General features: G+C 39.2%; 1 protein-coding gene across 2 annotated transcripts in view; it reads left to right on the top strand.

Annotated features, from left to right (window-relative positions):
* The window catches only part of PTPRK (protein tyrosine phosphatase receptor type K), a gene marked incomplete at both ends in the record, with an annotated part of 407,260 nt that overhangs the window by 194,175 nt on the left and 194,654 nt on the right, over positions 1 to 18,431 (top strand). For both annotated transcript variants that reach the window (XM_080341013.1, XM_080341012.1), the window contains one exon: positions 6,569 to 6,743. In XM_080341013.1, the coding sequence (XP_080197139.1) occupies positions 6,569 to 6,743 (175 nt within the window). The remainder of the gene's footprint in view (positions 1 to 6,568; positions 6,744 to 18,431) is intronic.

Below are 18,431 nucleotides of genomic sequence, written 5' to 3'. Positions count from 1 at the left end.
ACTGCTCAAGGTGATATAGATGTTTAATCACTGTGTCCAGAATTTGTATTTCTGTGAATTATGTTGTTTTAAAAAAAAAAATTCAACACTACATTCAAGAACTATAGCTATCTAGAGAGAAGCTTCTTTATTTTTTTTTTTTTAATATAGATTTTTATGGCATGTGTTAGATTAGGTTGAAAATAAGAGGCTTTAAAATGTCCAGAAAAAGCAAGCATCATTTTTATTTGTGTATTGGAATGGCCGTGGACACTGTAGTATGAATTTTGCTATTTTGCCTCTGGTGGATTTTATTATAATAAAATAAATTAGGATTTCCACCTCTGAAGGGCCAGATGGCTCTCAATTAGATTATTTCATGAGAATGTTTGCTTTCTTCAGTAGGAGGTTCAGTGCAGCGTGAGAGAAATTGAGCTACTTCAAAGTGGACAAGTTTGAGTAACAGCAGTGCATGTAACCAAGACACTTAACGTAATCATGTTTTTTTCTGTACTGCAGTGCAGTATGCAGGATAAAACTTGGCTTGTCACATTTGTTCAAGATCTTCAGTATATGTTTGCACGGGAAAAGCTGTGTTTCTTTTCCTGCTAATAAATGAATGTCTAGCTCACTGGAAAGTAGGATGTTAGTCTAGTTTGCCGTGGATGTAGGGAGACTATCAAGTTAAAGTAGTTTGTGTTTATTTTCTATTAAACAAATGTTTAACTCCACGCTTTCTCTTTAAAATCAAACAAACAAAAGACATTCACCTTCTTGTATACTAAGAAAATAAGACTATCTGGGCACATTATTTAAGCTACAGTTGCAATTCTTGTTTTGCTTAAAAAAAAATTTCCTAGGCTTAAATCATGTATTTGGAAATAAAATTGACTAGAAAAGAAATTACACTCTTTCCGTCATTTGCTCTTTTGAATTTCTTTATCATTTATTTATCATTTCTTGTCTTGCTTTATTGTGTTTCTAGAATGTTTAATAAGTTTTGAAGTCCCAAGTATATATTGAGACATTTGTGGAAAAAAAAATAAAATAGAAAAACTAGTTTTTTCTCTGTAAGTTGTGTCCCACATGCTGTAAAAGCATATGCTGTATGTGCCAAAGTGTGCCAGAAAGCTATATGTAAGTAAAATTGAAAAGTATGGTTATTTGTGTTGTGTATTACCTTCATGTTGTTTTATTTTTTTGAAAACATCTTTGGCAGAGGTCATGCGTTATTAATGGCATTCAAACTCTCCATATTCAACCCTTTTCCCTCTTGCAAAAAATGACATTTCTCCCTTTACACAATGAGTAAAACCTCAAAAAATTTGAGGCACGTTATATACAAATTCCCTGGTCCTTGGGACAGCAGAAGTGTAATTTCCCAGTCTGCTGGGGGCATCCTCCCAGCCCTGCTGCTGTCGGCTGATGCTTTGATTGCACCTTCGGGGTCCGAGTTGCTCAGACAAACTCTGGGTTTGCACCGTGTTCCCCGCACTGATCCCTCCCTCCCCTCTACTCCCTGCAGCCGCACGGTGAATCTGACCATGAGCTATTAATAACCCCTTTGTTGATGAGAATATATGGCCGAGGGAGGATGTTTTCCAGGAAGGTGTGTTGTTTCTTTTTTTGTTTTTTAATTTCAGGTCAGTATTTTGTGTGAGCAGAGGTGAGGGGGGAGCGAGTGAGGGCAGCCGAAGTGGGCGCTGCTGCCAGAGTAACGCGTGTGTCACTGCAGCTGAAGTGTTGATGTCTTTTGATCTCCGGAGGCATCCCAGTGTCCAGCCAAGAGCCTGAGAAGGCAACCAGAGTTGACTGTAATTATTAGCAGTGGAGCGGACTTATTTTAAGGTGTTTACACTAAGAAAGGGATGAGGATGTGTAAGGCTGAGCTGTCCAGGCTGATAAAAATCAGTGGTATGAAAAAGAAAAAATAGGAGATCAGGAAAATTTAGAGGGAACATCACCACAGAAAGTTATGGTATCTTATTACTCTTCAAATAAAAAAGCAAAACTTACCACTTTTCAACCTAAAAAGCTGAGAGAGAAACGAAATAAGTTTTAATTTTTTATTAGAAAATTAGAAATGCACCTAAATTCTGCCAATTAAATAAGATGTTGAGGTTTACATGCTTCTGGTTCCATTTAGTTTCTAGAAGATCCACTAACATTTCATTTCATGTTTATTAAATGCTTGATTTCTTTCATGAGACACAAAAAGAATTTAAGGCTAATTGTTAATATGCCTATGATTACTTTTTAAAGCTGCATAGACTTTACTGTTGACTTTGTTTAAAATATAGATGATCTTATTTAATTGTCTGAAAAAAAAAAATCATGTTCCTATCAAATTAAAAATAACCTTGAAGTCATAGAGGCTTATTTAATGTTGTGATTTTAAGTGCCAGAAATAAGGAGGTTTTTCCACATGCTTACCTTTCCTTTAATCAATTGTTTATAGAGCGTAGTTCTTTGTGAAGCCCAGAGTTATTTTCACAAAAGGAGGAGAACTGCCTGGTGGTGACCTCTCCTAAATGAGCAATTCAGGGTTATCAAATCAGACAGCAAGGGACTGGAGGAACCAAGGATTGCAGAGGGTACAGCCATTACCTATTAGTATAACTCCACATTAATTTTAAATTGAATTTTTAAAACCTAATTGAGCAGCATTTTCAAGCTCTGTTCAGTGTGAGCAGGACATAAATTGAAACAGTATGTACCAGGAACCCTCTAATAAGCAGAGAGCACTGCTGCCTTTCTTTCCTCTCCTTTAAAATCAGTGGTAATGCTCTGACATTAAAAAGAAGAATTTAATTAAGAGATTGTAGCAGTACATCTGAACTCTGACTGGCTAATGGCTTACCAGTGTAAAGGATAAATGCACTGAAATAAATGCAGGGTATTTTCTTTAACATTCATTTTTCAGTGAGAACTCTCTTCTGTTTGAACTGTTCGTCTTTTTAATGATGGGAAAATATTTTAATGGATAAGCTGTACATGAATATAGACTTTGAAGACGAAATTGTGAAGTTGGATTCCCAAGAAACAAATGTAATACGGAGAAATTTGAGCAACTGCTTTAAGCCTTGTAAGATAAAGTAGTAGGAAATCACTGATGTAAATAGAAAAGAAAATCCTAGGTTTTGTTGTTGGAGTAGAAGTGTAAAGCATATTCTATTTCATTTTGATTAATTGCTCTGAAATGTACATTAATATTTCATTTTAAGTAGGAGCCCAATTCACTTCGTTTCTCAACATGAAGTGTTCAGATGAGCTTAAGTAAGCAAGTTCTGAGCTTCAGAGGGTAGATTATTTTACACAGCAAGCTTGGATGGACTACTCTGCTGCAGACTGAGTGCCTGGCATTCAAGTTTAAAGCACTACATGTATTGAAGGGAGTCCGTTTTATTATAGAAAACTCTCTAATATTTTTTTTCCCCTTCATAGTAGAGAAAGAATGACTGGGTTATTTGTCAAGCCTGCTATCATACAGCTTCTAACAATATGCCTTCTGTTTATTTTATGCTTCTTGGTCATTTTAACAATTATGTGGCAAGTTTATGTTTAATGGGAGTTTGACTTCTCTTTGCTGGCTGTGGTGTGGCAATGAGAGCATGAGCTCTGGGAGGAAGAAAGCACTATGAGGTTTGTTTATTTTGCTGACTTCAAGGCCCTGTATTCAAGTTTTATTAAGTTATCATCCCAGAGAGTTCCAGCCTTTGGTCGAAACTGAGGAGAGGGGAAAAGGAGCTTGAAAATCCTGCTTTTGGATTTAGCTTTTAGTATCAGGAGAAGCCAGCTAACCAGAGGAGGAGGTGCACTTCCCACAAACAATTTTACTGTAGCTTAAGCAGCACCAAAATAAAGCCTTTAACATCACCTCTCATTTGTGTGATATTGGAATGTAATAATTACATTGACTCTGAAGTTCAATAAAGCCTTTCATTTATAGCAGTCTTTACAGGCATCGGCAAACTTCCTTAATTCTTCTCAATAGGAGGCAGATATTCCCTGAACTGAGTGGGGAGCCAGTGCCTGGTGCAAGGTGACCCAGCTGTGCTGTGGTGGATCCAGTTTTCCAAGTGCCCAATGTCCGTTGCTTTTGCCCTGTGAACACCCTGTCAGATAGCAGGCAGTGTGATAAGCAGGCTTTTAGTGCTTATGGGATGGGGACTGTTCTAGAGAGAAGCCATGCGAGTACCTTTTGGAAATGTCTTACGTGCCATCCTCTTTTGGAGATCTGGTTTGACTCTTTGCATCTCTCTGGTACTTTCTGGCCCAGCCCTGCAGGCTGAGCTTCACCCTGGGTGGCAGTTTCTGGTGTAACGGCAAAGAAGGTGGCTTGGAACAGCTTGAAACTCGAGTGGTGTCTCCGTGAAATGAGAAGGAGTCATACCAATAAACCTGCTGTTGATAAAGGTGATGGTGTGGTCTTTGTAGTGGAACACCAGGGACTGAAATCTGCCAGGTTGGTATAAATGAACGGTTTCACCCAAAGCTGGCAGTAAAGCATGGGATGGGTGATTTGACTGCAGCAAGAAAGACGGCAGAGAATTAATTCATCTGTTTAAACATATGAATGTTTAAAGTGAATTCTTGTTTCAGTGAGTTTGAAGCAATGCCGAACCACTGGCTAATCTACCACAAAACTGTTTAGAGAATGACAAACCCACGCTAAGACCAGGAAGAGTAGGTGTCAAATGAAGTGTTTGAGTATTATGAAGTACTCCTGCCTGTGACAGGAGGCTGGCTAATATACACATACAGCATTAATTCATCTCCTTTTGCTCCCCTTTGTACTTTTCCACAGGCTTTCACGTTATTAAATTCCGTGGCTCAGCAGTAGTGCTTGTGTTAGACAGAAAGCTCAGAGTTTAAGACCTCGGTGAAGTTTCTCAATCCAGGGGTTGATTAGAGCTAAAAATGTCCATGAAGGTCACGTTTTGCTGTGTATTGAACAGAGCAGGTGATGCAGTTACAAGAAGATGACAATGCCTTTCCGGGGACTGAGCACAGCTGAGTACTCAGAAACTGTATCCTGGTTGGGAAAAAACATACAGTTGGTCCATGGGAGAGAGCACTGACATCCTCTGTTGACTTGGTGCATGTTTCTGGGTTTTTTTTAATGCTAACTTTTGGTGGAGGGTCTGTTTTTTATTAAAATAAAAATTGAGCATTTAATGTGAGTGGGAATAGGGAAAAAGGGTCACTAAAGAGCTCAAACTGTTTCTACCTGTCGAGGGTTAAGATTGCGGGGGGACAATAAAACCCTGGCAGATGTGTTGTTAACCCCCCTCTTCGCCCCCCGACTTCCCCCTTCTTGCCCCTCCCTCTCCCCCCTTCCCACTCAGAACAGGCGATCGGGAGGAAAAGAAGGACAGAGAGAAGAGAGTTGGAAAAATTAACAATGTTTTACTAATGCTACTAATAAGAATAGAGAAAATAATACAAAATATACAAAACCAATCTTGAGAGTCTCAGCAACTGCAGAGCCGGCACCCAAAGTCCCGGATTGGACTCTGCAGCCAACCGGAGCTGGATTCAGTCTCTCACTAGGCCTCAGTTCGCAGGGACGACTAGCAAGGTCCTCTCCTAATGTCAGCCATAAGCAGAAGGGAAAAAGCAAAGGCAAAAGGGATGAGATCCTCGTGATCTTCCACTTTTATATGAAGTATTCACGTGAATGGAATGTTATACACAGTTGGTCAGTTTCTTGGTCACTTGTTTCTCGTCGCCCCTCTCGCGAGATGTCCATCCATGCTTATCAATAAGTTTGCATTCCATTGCTAGGTTTACCAAAACATGTGTCTGGTTCTCCAGGAAAATGCAGTTAATATGAAGGCTTTGGCTGACAGGCAAATTCACTGAAAGAGAAACTTGTTTTTAACAAAACCAGGACACTACCTTACTGACCCACAGCTCCAAACAGATTCAATTATTCGGTGATTTGTGATAGCTATGATTTTTTCAGAACTCTTTAAGTTTGTCCCTTTAAATGAGATATGCATCATTCCTCTTTTAGCACCTTCCTTCCCTCACCTTTTTATTTCAACTAGCTTTAAGTAGATAGGTGGTGCTTAGTATAATAAAGGTATGGTTTTAGAAGGTATTGAACTTGTACAGATAAAAGGTATCATTAAAAAGAAAACACTGGCTAGTTACTGAAAAAGAGCTGTTGAAAACCTATGAAATCCCTCAATGCCAAGTTTGTTTAGATATTTGTTACAGTAGACCCAGTGTATCTGTTATAATTTTATTTTAAGTTGAAAGAATTGTCTTAGGAGTACAGATGCTACTGCTGGGCTCTCCTAGGATGGTTTCAGCTATGAAAGCACTGGCTGTTAAATATGTTGTGATCGTATTTTGTGGCACTACGAAAGCTTGATGGTGTTTTTCACTCCCCAACTTGAATCTGAAATGCTTCTGAGTACTGCTTGTCTCCTGATGTCACCTCAGCACTCAGCTCTTCTACCATGGAAATGCAGCACAGACTGAATGCATTTTTTTTTTAATGTATTCTTTTAGGATGAACATGATAAATGTCTTTTGTATTCTTATGAGGTAACTCTGCCTTGGTTACTCTTATTTTCAGAGAAGAAACGGGGAAGATATTCCAGTTGCTCAGACTAAAAATATCAATCACAGAAGATTTGCTGCTACCTTTAAGTTGCAAGAGGTGACAAAAACCGACCAGGATTTATACCGCTGTGTAACTCAGTCAGAGAGAGGTTCTGGAGTGTCGAATTTTGCTCAACTTATTGTTCGAGGTAAAGTTTTTATTGCTTTCATTTTATCCAATTAAATGCTCTTAATACCAGTGCTTTCTTCTTATACCTTTTATACAAATGCCTTGATCTGAAATGCTCATACAAAGATAGCTCTGTGAAGCCTCTGAAATTGTCATAAAATGAAAGACTGGTTTGCAAAACTTCTTACAATTGCTTTCCATAGAATGCATCTGTGTAAAAACCTTGATCCTGCAATGTGTGTAACATGCCTATATGCTTTTCTGTGGATGTTTTTTGCTCAACTTGAAGTTAAAACTGTTTAACTTTTCTTAAACACTGTTATAGATAAGAGAGGTTCCACTGTACTTAGTTAACATTTGCTTTTAAAATCTGTTGACTTGAGCAGACGGTAGTACAACAAATAATACATTGTTCTGTTACCTGGGAGACAGGTATATAAAAATAGTTGTAAACTTTCACCTACCCAAGGACTGAAAGCATTATGGAAATGTTCTGTGATGATTTCTGACCTCTGAAATAGGAGGAAGGAAAAGGAAAGCTTACTTTTTCCACTTGAAATACTTTTTTTGTTGTTGCTGCAATTCATTGAGAAGCCTGCTGGGGTGCAAACAGAGCTTGTGTGTGGCAATGTTGGGTTGGTGATTTTTTAAATTTATGCCATTTGTATTCTGTAAGCATGTAATCTTGACTGGTAAAGGATATGGTTGAATATAGGAACTCAGTTTTCACTTCCAAAAGTCACTTGTTGTTTGGCCTGGGATAAGTTATTAAGCCTTTCCTTGCCTAATTGTGTCACCTGCAAAACTGCCCATTTCACTCTTAGTTGTGATGGGGCTTGGTGGTTTTTAACCAGGAAAAAGAAGTCGTGTACAAAATCTCTCTGTGGTGCTGCTACCCGGTATGGAGGCTGTTTTGGCCAGGTACGTGCATGATTTGGATGCACCATGGGCTCTCTCTTGACTCCCTGGTCCAGTGATGGGCTGTTTGGTTTATTGACATCCAGAACCGGGACTGGGAGAGCAAGTTAGTCCTTGGGTTGTAGAAGTGAAAGCAATGTAGGAAATGCTCTGAGATATTTGGTATCTAGCATTTGCTGGCAGAGGTCTTTTCTCTGGGAGACCAGTTGATTGAGGTCAACTAGGTTTTATGCCTTCCATATAACATCAATAAAAATGGGCTTTGCTGACCATACAAGGATTTAGACAATATGTTAACAGCATTTTTTTTCATTCTGTTGGATGTACCTTTTGTCTAGCAAAGTGCAAGACAGTCTGCATCATAATAAAATGAAATGAGTCCTGTTAGAGCATGAAAGCAGACTTTTTGTTTTGCTGTTAAAAAAGCAGGACAAATCGATGTATTCATCCAATAAATGAAGTTTTCTATTTTTCCTAGTATTATAGAACAATAAATTGATATTTAAAATATTATCTCTTTCAATAAATCAGGTAACAATATCAAACTTCATAGTACTCTCTTTTTAAATTCAGCATATTATCCTGCCGAGAAGCGTAGCTCATTTGATAGGGAATACCATCTTTATGGCTTGAAATGCAAACTTGATATTTGGCTATGTATCTAGCTATATGTCCAACAGCTAAATATATTTTAAGGTTAACTTTACTTTTTATGTGCTTTTTGGATTGGAAGACCAAGAATTTTAATTCTTTTATTTAATATATATATATGTTATATATTTATATATTTTTGTTTTTAAGTAAACATAAAAGAAAAATATTATTCTTCTGAAAACATCTTCATCTATTTGACATCATGGTAGAGAACAAGGATTTATGTTTTATAGTAGGATTTATTGCTTGCTGTTATATTTGAAAAGCAATATACAGTAATATATTTTCTTGTTTGTCTGGATAACCACTAAATAAATCTTGTTAGCCAAAAAAGCATACCCTTAGGGATCAGCTACCCTGGTGTTAAAACTGTACTGAAAATTAACCATAATGACAGGTCCTATATCTCAGTGGCACTTTAAAGCTGACATCTTGCTACATGGATACAAAAGATGATAATTTTAAAGGAAATTTTTGGGCCACTGATACGAATTGCCTTTAATAAGAGCTGGCATAGTATTGCCCATTGTCAAAGATGACCCAGGGGGAAGAGTTTATTAGTGCATTTCCTTCTAAACTGGAAGTGACAGGGCATGCTTGGGGCCTTTTTGTTGCTGTTTGTAACAAATGAAAATTTCGCTGCAGAATTCTCATGTTGAAGAGTATTGATCTGTGTGTTCTCACAGCCAGAGAAGGGGAAAAAAAAAGATGAAACACAATTTACTTTGTCGTGACTTTCGTATTGCTTCCAGATCATTTTGAGTAATTATAAGGTGTTTGGTTTGTAGAAGCCAAACTTTATTGACAGCCTTTGTTATTAGATAGCGAGGGATGAGGACCAGGACTTTTGTTGCACAGTAACTCAGAACTTGAGTGTTTAGGTATATGGCCGAGATCCTTACATTTTCCATGTCTGTTCAGACATGTGGTACTATAATATAGGTGTAGAGGCATCTTAATACTTTCTGATGCACAGTCCCAAAGTTAGTCTTGGTAATGAAAATTTTGAGTTATATAATGCACATCACATTGGAACATCATTATTCCATGTTGAGCTTTAACAGAAGAATTACTTTCAGTGGAGTTCTAAACTTTATTACCAATGTAGTTACCTGGGAGCAATGGTATACATTTAAAGACTCTGAAAGGGATAACTAAATTACTCTGATTAATTTTTTAAAGAAAAGCTAGACTAGGATAGGATTTGTAATTCAATTATGACTTTTTACCACAAGTAGTTCCAGTCAATGATTTAATGTCTCACCTTTGCTTAGAGCTGATCATCAGCTCCCAGCTCAGTGGCTGCACTGTATTGATTTTTTTACATGGTTTCTATGGCATTGCTGTCATTCTTGGATAGGGGTTCTCCCGTTCCCCTTCCTTTACAAGAAGCTTGCTGCTGTCATTACTGTTAGTTAACTTACCCTCCTGAATAGGTCTATCTGATTAATCATCTCTTGATATTTTCCATTGGTGGCCAGTAAATTGGCCATTTCTGGGAAGGTAATTTCTTGAAGTCTTCAGGATTGTCTGCACTGGAACTTGAGGGAGATGCTGAAAGGAACAGTCACTGTGATATACAAGAGAGAAGACGACAACACTGACAGTTTCTTTGTTTTTACTTGTTTCTTACTTGGTTTTGAGAATATTATGCTCTCACAGGCTTTCTGCTTACTTTGCTGCTTAACATGGAATTGTAGAAATTAAGTGCCCAAGGACATCACCTGTGCCCCAGCTTGTGTATACTTTATATATATATACAATTGTGTAGACTTTCCAAGTTATAGTGCCAAATGTACTCATCTTCAGTCAGTAAAGAACTTTTGGCCTGTAATCAGTTCTTGTACTGTGCCATTGTTCAGAGCTCTTAAAAACCTGGTGGAATATTTGTCTGAAGTTGGCAATATTTATCAGAAAAGTGATCTTGTGCATCAAGAAACGAGGTAGTTTTCATCACAGCAATTGTGAACAACTTCCTGGTTGACATGATATGTTAAAAGAGGCTGTCAGGAGGAGATAAAGCTGATGTTGCATTCTTATGTGGTTTGTTAGCAAAACTTTGTAGAATAATCCAATTTTAGTTTGTCCCTGTGTGGAATGTCTTACACTCGGGCAGTCCTGCAGGGACCATGAATAAAATAATCATTTTCTTTGGCTACAATGTACCTGAAAGTTCCACATGACTAATAAGTCTTTATTTTTGTTTAAATTCTCCTGAAACAGCAGTTTGTTGCTATGATTGTCAAAAAAAAAAAAAAGGCAGCAAACCACTGTCTCAAATGGTATGATAATGAATTACACTGTATGTGTGTATGCTTTCTCTAGTTTGTTTTCCTTTAACATAACTACACTTTGTTAGCAGGCTAATTGTACAACACTTAATATTATGCTATTAAGTACTGCAAAATCAGCAGGAAGTGTGGTGCCTTTTATTTTATGTAGAGGATCTTACATAGATGAATTGGAAGAAAATGTAGGTTAGTGTTAAAGACGGTGAAAAAAAATAAAGGAAAAAACCCTCAAAATGTAGGTATCAATTGCAATGTTTGTTAATAATCTATGAATATCTCTACCATATGTCTGGTTCTACTGATAAGCTTCTAAGTTTTATGTGAGTCATAAATCATAACTTTTTTAATGTTTTTATTGGGTGAATGTAGTCTTTCTTTTTAACATTTCTTCATCTAAGCCAAACAGCTCTCCTATGGTGGGGTCAAAGCAAGGGGAGGCTTACACCTTGATTTATGGTTCCAATATGGAATTGTCTTCATGCCCCTGGTAAATGCAAGTTGGGAAGGGAAGGGAAGGGAGTCAGTTTTCTTCTGTGTTTTCCTCTACTGTCTTCTGGCTATTCTTCCAGAAATCATATGTTCTGGTAAATGAACCTGTTTGTATGAGTTTATTAATATGAAAGAGGCTATTTTGTTTCCTGTGTTTAAGGCAAGTGGTCTCTCTTCTAAGTCACTGGCTTCAAGTTTTGTTCTTCTTTGTTTCTCTTACTGGACTTAGTTTCCCGTCAGGAGCAGTTCTTACTATGTAAGTCAGTCTGACAGAGATATTTCTGATTTTTTTTGTCTGAAATCCCTTTAGGGATTTTATATAGGGAAACCAGCAATTTGACTGGTCCCTGGTGATGCTAGAAGACTGTGAAGGTGGAGTGTGCCCCTGGCAAGTACTTCTAATAGGAACCTTATTTTTTTTCTCTTACAAGAAAACTCCGAGGTATTTTCATTTCAGAAAATTTTGGACCGAAATTCACTTTCCAAATTTCACTAGTACTTGTTTTGTCTGGGAAAAAAAGTGAAATCTCTGGACTTGCTCCAGATATGTGTCCTCAATTTTGCTACCTGGTTTATTTGTTCAGTATAATAGCAGACTTAAAAATATGCCAAGGAGAGCACTAGGTGGCAGAGAGAAGTAAATGCATCAGGTAGTCTGAATATAGACTCTCTGCTTGCAAATCGGCTAACTCTTTTTTTGTACCAATTTTGCAAAATGACCCGTATCTCTGTCCTTCAGCATTAAGTTCTCTGTCTGACTGGTAGATTTTACTTTTTGCACGTTTGGTCCTATCACCCACCATCATAAATGCCAGACAAATCAGGTTACTAGTGAAACTTTGTAATTTGTTCAGAAATTCAGTCTCCAGGAGACAGTGTTGATATGTAACAGGGCTTCAAACTCTGTCTTTGAAGAGTCTTGAGCTGGGTCTTTGGGTTTGTGTTTCTCTGAATTCACTGAATTTCAGAGCAGAGGAAAAACAGAGAAGAGAGATTCCACAGACCAAGTTATTGAAATCTGTGGGCTTTCCATCGTTATGTTGGCTAAGTGCCCCTTTGAACCATTGCCAGACTTCTATAGGAGTATGCAAACATTTTAGTTGTGAGTCTGTAGACCCGTGTGGTTGCTATGCTTCGTTCATAAGGTGTGTTCCTGGAGTACAGATATTAATACTGTTACTCTTTTGGACCCTCAGCACACCTGCAAAACTACTTTATAATCCAAGTTTTCCCTTTAGTTGAAGCCTAATTCTCTCGCGGTTGTATTTCTATAGGAAAAAGCAGATGATAATGTCTTAATGACTTTGCAGTAGTTGAAAAAATAATGCAGTGATTTTGTGAAGTTTTTCTAAACCTTGCTAATAAAACACAAGTTATATTTCAGGTGTATATTTAGGTGTGAGCATCCTTCAGAGAGTCCAACATCCAATTAACTTGATCTTTTTGTGGCATCCTCTGGTTTTAATTTCTCTACCTTATTAAGATCTTATCCTCTTTAAGCAGGCTTAACAAAAGAATCTTCCTATTTTCAATCCTGTTTCTTACAGCAGGTAAAGAGGGCCAGTCTCCCTAAAGTCAAATCCTGCCTCCTTTACGTAAGAAGAATGAAACAAGAATATAGGAAAATACATCAGTAAGTCTATATGTTCATAATTAATAAATTGAACCAGATAGGAGTCTTGAGATCTTAATAGGTGTACCGTACCAGAAGGAGTAGCAGCCTTGCTTCCTTCTTAGACAGCTCTCTGTGCGAGTGACTCTGCTTATCTCCTTTGCTAAGGCAACATTTGTCTCTGTTTCTGTAATTAGTAGGTGCATCACTCATTTTCTTAAGAAAACACAGGAAAGTTGCGTTTCCTGGAGAAGTAGAAGAAAGGAGTTTTGACCGGATTTTTAAAAGAAGCCCAGGAGACTCAGATTTGCAGGAGTGAACCGAAATGCAGAATGTTTAGAATAGGCTCAATTCCAGTGTTCTGTATTGAGCAGTCTTGGCTGCTCAGGGATATATTTGGAATGAGAGATTCAGAAAGTGGTTGAGGTTGGAAGGAACCTCCAGAGGTCATCTGGTCAAACTCCCCTGCTCAAAGCAGAACCACCTACGGCCAGTTGCCCAGGACTGTGTCCAGATGGTTTCTGAATATCTCCAAGGATGGAGACTCCAAGCTCCTTGGGCAGCCTGTGCCAGTGCTTGGTTACAGTGAAAAAGCATTTCCTGATGTTCATAGGGAGCCTTCTGCATTTCAGCTTGTGCCCATTGCCTCTGATCTTGGCACTGGGTGCCACTGAAAAGAGCCTGGCTCTGTCTTCTTTACACTCTCAGGTGTTTATACCCGTTGGTGATACTCCTGTGAGCCTTCTCTTCTCCAGGCTGACCAGTCCCAGGTCTCTCAGACTTTCTTCATAGGAGAGGTGCTCCAGTCCTTTTATCATCTTTGGATGTGCTTTCACTGGACTCTCTCCAGTATGTCCATGTCTCTCTTGTACTGAGGAGCTCAGTGCTGGACCCAGCACTTCAGGTGTGGCCTTACCAGTGCTGGGTGGAAGGATCACCTGCCTCAAACTGCTAATACTTTGGTGGCCTTTTTTTTTTCTTTCTGCTTGCTTTTCCACAGGAGCACATTTCTGACTCTTGTTCGACTTAGTGTCCACCAGGACCCCCAGGTCTTTTTCTGCCAAACTGCTTTCCAGCTGTGTGGCCACCAGTGTATGGTGGTTCTTGGGGTTGTTCCTACTCAGGTGCAGGACTTAGCACTTATTCTTGCTGAACCTTGCTCAACCTATTTCTCCAGCCTGTTTAGGTCCCTCTGGGTGGCAGCATGACGCTCCATCATTATCAGCCACTCCTCCCATTTTGGTGTCATCAGCAAACTTGCTGAGGGTATTCTCTGCCTCATCATCCAAATCATTAAAGGGCTTGTTAAATAGGAAATGCTACAATGCTTTGTAGCAATCACTTTGATTGTTTGTTTTTTCCAAGGGAGGAGCAAAATGTTTTCATTTAGAAGTCTTTTCATGTGTATATGTTTTTTTTTTTAAAGTTTGTGTGGTACTATCACTTCAAGTAATACCTTGTATTCTTGACAGAGATTAGTCTCCTGTTTGGTGTGATGGACTCTCTTTAGCCGATTGCTTCATTGCAGTGTTGGCTTAGTTTGACTGGAGATTGTTTCTATCTCCTCATAATCCTCTTCAAGTCTTTTTAATGTGAACTGTTGCTTTATTGTAGTTCTATGATTTGTTCTTCAGGAAGATCTGAAACACGTAAGGTAAAGCACACATTTTGCTTTTATCTCACAAGACATGAGTTTTGTACTGCTTGATATAGTCTAAATTAATATTCTCACTAGGCAAAAGCTAGCCTTTTCAGTGCTAATACACATCTTCTTACTGTATTCCTTGAGTTTTAAGGTGGCTGATCTGGATCAGAGTGAAAAGCAAAGCATTGTAGCCTCATGTTCCTGCCTCTGGCTGGGCTATTTGGGGCAGAGAGTAAGAGAAGAGCAGATGTAGACGTATCCCTTGTTGGCATAGGATTTTACATTCCCAGCATCTGTGGTTCAGGCATCTTTTAAGTACGGGGCAGTACCCTCTCACCTAGGACATTACTATTATGCCTTAGTTTCTCATTCAAGGAGAAGATGTGTATGTGTAGAGCAGGGGTGCAAGGTATAGAGCTAGAGAGAGAATACTGCTCGTCTTAATTTGTTTCTTCTTGAAAGTATGCTGTTTGCTACACAGGTAGAGCCACAGAGCATGTCAAAAGAGTTTGCCAGATACTAACAAAAGCAAAATTAATGGCTACACCAAAGAAGGGGCCATGCAAGATGACTGAGCTCATATGAGGTTCTTTCTTTCAGTCTTTATTTTTATTAGATTCTCTCCTAACTAATCAAACTTAATCCTGTTACCACTCACAGGTAGGAATGGATAACATATAACCTCTTGTGTCAAAGCATAGATTTATAACCTCTGTAGAGGTTTGCATAATTGCTAAATATCTTTATATAAGGATTGCAGTTAACTTAAAAAAATCATCAATTAAAAAATAACCATGCCAGATACAAAACAGATTCACAGTTAACTGATTTGGTGCCAGGGTCATTGTCTATTTATGGTTTTCTTTGCTTGATGTATCTGTGGTGGCTCCTGGTGCCGAGTGGCAGTTTGGTTCATGAGTCCAAGCAGCCAGCAGTTCCTGTTGTGTTTCTTGCAAGGCTTCAGCCCACTTGTATGGGAGCACACGGGACAGCAAACGCTGTTGAAGCCCTCTTATCGTCTCTCTCCTCCCCTCCTCAGTGGAAACCATGCTGGAAACTCTCTTTCCACAGGCTTTGTTTGGAAACCAGCAGGACAAAGGAAAAAAAAACCAACAAAACAGGAGGAGGAAGGCTGGGGATGCTGATGATAGGCCAGATCAATATTTTCGTGGCCATTTTTCTTCCTTTCTGAGCATTGCTTTTATGTATCTGAAGCTGATACATTTCTAGCCATCTGATTACTTTTAGAACTACAAATAGTTTTTCTTGTATCTTTTCTGATTATTAGGTGTGACACTATTTTCTGTGCCATTAGGTGTGACAGTATTTCATGTCCAGGAATGAAGCAGGTCTGACTGGTTTTCTGACAGTTATTTTTGACCATGTAGATAAGCGTTCAGACAGGAACGTGCTTTCAAAGCAAATCTCCAGATTGTCACCATTTCCTGGCCCTCAATTCCTCCCAGAACAAGAGAACTACCCTTCTTTCTGAGGGAAGTAAACCAAAAGGTAGGCACATAATGCTTTCCAGCTGCCAGTAGGCACTCAGTAATATCTGAAGTTCATCCTAGGCAAAGCTACCTAAAATGCATATAGAGGGGTTGCTTGGTCCTCAACACCTTTGCTCTGCAGGTCTGTCCTGTTGTCCCACACCACGTGCTAGCACAATATTAGAGAAATTCTTTTTGTTTATAGAGTTTTGTTTGTGGGGTGGTTGTTGTTTTTTGTTTGTTTGATTGTTTGATTGTTTTTTTCCCCACCAAGATTAACTCAGGAAAAAAAACTTTTGAAGTTAGGTTTGCAATCCTTCTCGACATGTGGAGGACAAAATGCCTGTACTGTTTCAAGGGGGATCAGTGCAGAGCCAGAAGGGCTGGGCCTGGGCAGGGCTTTAAGGGTTCACTGTGTTTAATGTTCAGGTAAAGTGATGGTGAAAGGGCAACTCTTGGCAGGGAGGGAAGCTTTGCTCCTCTCCTTGCTCCTCTCCCATGCCCCTAGCCACGCACAATCCCCCTCCTCCTTCTCTTGGCTCTAGGTCTCTGTTGCTTCTGTAAGCTGGTTCAACAAACAAAATGGACATCCAGCTGCTCCCTCTCAGCCTGGCTCAGGCCCCTCTGCCTTACTTGAAGGGTGCAATCAGCTCCACCAGAGCTGGCCTGAGAGCCAGGAACCCGGAGCAGGGAGGAGGGTGGGAAAAGCGCCCTCCCTGCTCACCAGGCAATGGGCTGCTACTTGTTCTTGTCAGGTCTTGTGGAGACCTCGCTGTGATTTGGCAGTAAAATAAATACAGCTGTAGGGTCAATCAAAATGAGTTGAAGCCTATAATAGGAAGTAGTGGCCTGGGATGAACTTGGCCAGGCGGCTCACAGTTGCAGAGGAGTTAGCTCTGTGCCAGCAGGCTTAGCGCCGGCTTTAGGTAATGTTCGCCTGGGGTCTTCTGCCTCTGTGGCAGACCAGGTATTATCAGCTCCCTTAAAGGCAGCATAAGCTGGGTATCACCTGCTCTGCCTAATCCAGCAAAATCAAGATATGAGGTGACTTCACTTAGCCTGCTTCAAAATGATGATGCCACAGATGTGGCATTAATGATTGATTGTGTGAGCGTGGTCTCACCATACAGGCGTTGTCCTATACCTCTCTATTTTCTCAGATGTTTCCGTACTGGGAAAGTGCATAGGTGTATTCAAACAGCAAATAAAGCATTTGAGAAATTAAAATGTAATCACTCTGAATAGTGGAATCTCTGTTTACCTTTAGACTTGATGGGAGGCAGTGTATAGGAAAGAAAAAGGTGAGGAAAAGGCTCTTGGCAGGTGTCACTTCAGGGAGGAAATCAAGGGGTTTCTTTGATTCTTATATCTGCTTTTTATCCAAGTGCTATGACATGAACATCATTTGCAGTAACATGATTTTTCTCATCTTAATTAGAGATGTCTCCAGACTGCCCCACCACATCAGTGCTTGTATTACACTCAGAAAATTTCCCTTGCAGTATCTGGTCTGTCTCTACATTTATTTAAATCAAATGTTTCATTTGAATACTGCGGCTCAGGATGGTCTGTCGGTGTTTAAATGTCATTGATGTTAGCCAGGAGGGTAAGAAAATATTTACTTAAGGGTAGACAAAGTTCCCTTACCTGCCATCATTTTCTAGTTTAGGGGAGAGGAAAAACCCCTCTAGATTTGACATCTCTGTGTATTGTGCAGGGTTGTTAAAATGTGTGCTGATGAGTAGATGCATGGTAATGATGAAAAGGAGAGCATTTGGAATTCAACGTAGATGGCAGAAAATGCAGGATGTCAGAGAAGCCATATATTAAAGGGAATTTGAATTGGAAACTGAATCCCAACCTGCCACTGGGGGCATTTTGATCATTTTGATTTATTAAACTTTTATAACAGCATTCAGATGAAGCTGAATTAAAATACTTAGTCTTGGGTGGTTTATGGTACACAAGTCATCATGCTAGTGAAGTCTTGCCATGATCAATGTAGACTTAATCGAGGTTCTTTTTTGAATGCAGGTGCACCTGTGTGCTTTAGTATGCATTTAAAAATCCAATAGTGTTCTAATACTGAATCACCTAACAAAAATACAAAGTGAAGACACCCCTGACATTAATTTTCAGCTGCATTTGAGTGAATCTTGCTATTAAATTGTAGATGAACTGCAGGAACACAAATTGCATATATATTCCTATACCAATTTTATATATTGATTAATACACATGCATTATAAAATAGCTAGCTATGGAAATATAGCAATATATCCTTGGAAATGGATCATATTCTTAAAGGCAGAAGATGCTTGTATTGTAGTACTGTCCTGATCATCTCTTGGCTTCAGGAGCCGTACATGGTCTTACTGAGCACCGTGTCTGCAATAAAAAGAAATCAATTACTCTTAGAATGGCACTGCAGGTTAAAGGCATTACAGGTTCACACTTAGTTTTGCAGCAGGGAGATGATACTTAGCTGCAAATGGGGAATGATGCAAAAGATAGATGAGACAGAGTTCAAGGAGCAGTAATGTGAGGGTCTGGCACTATCGTTCCAAGCTGTCTCAGAGAAATGATGGATGGGTCCGTGGCAAGAAGC

The sequence above is a fragment of the Nesoenas mayeri genome, assembly GCF_963082525.1.
Source record: "Nesoenas mayeri genome assembly, chromosome: 3".
Classification (NCBI taxonomy): Eukaryota; Metazoa; Chordata; class Aves; order Columbiformes; family Columbidae; genus Nesoenas; species Nesoenas mayeri.
The sequence above is the reverse complement of the archived record's forward strand: the minus strand, read 5'-3'. Positions and strand labels throughout refer to the sequence as shown.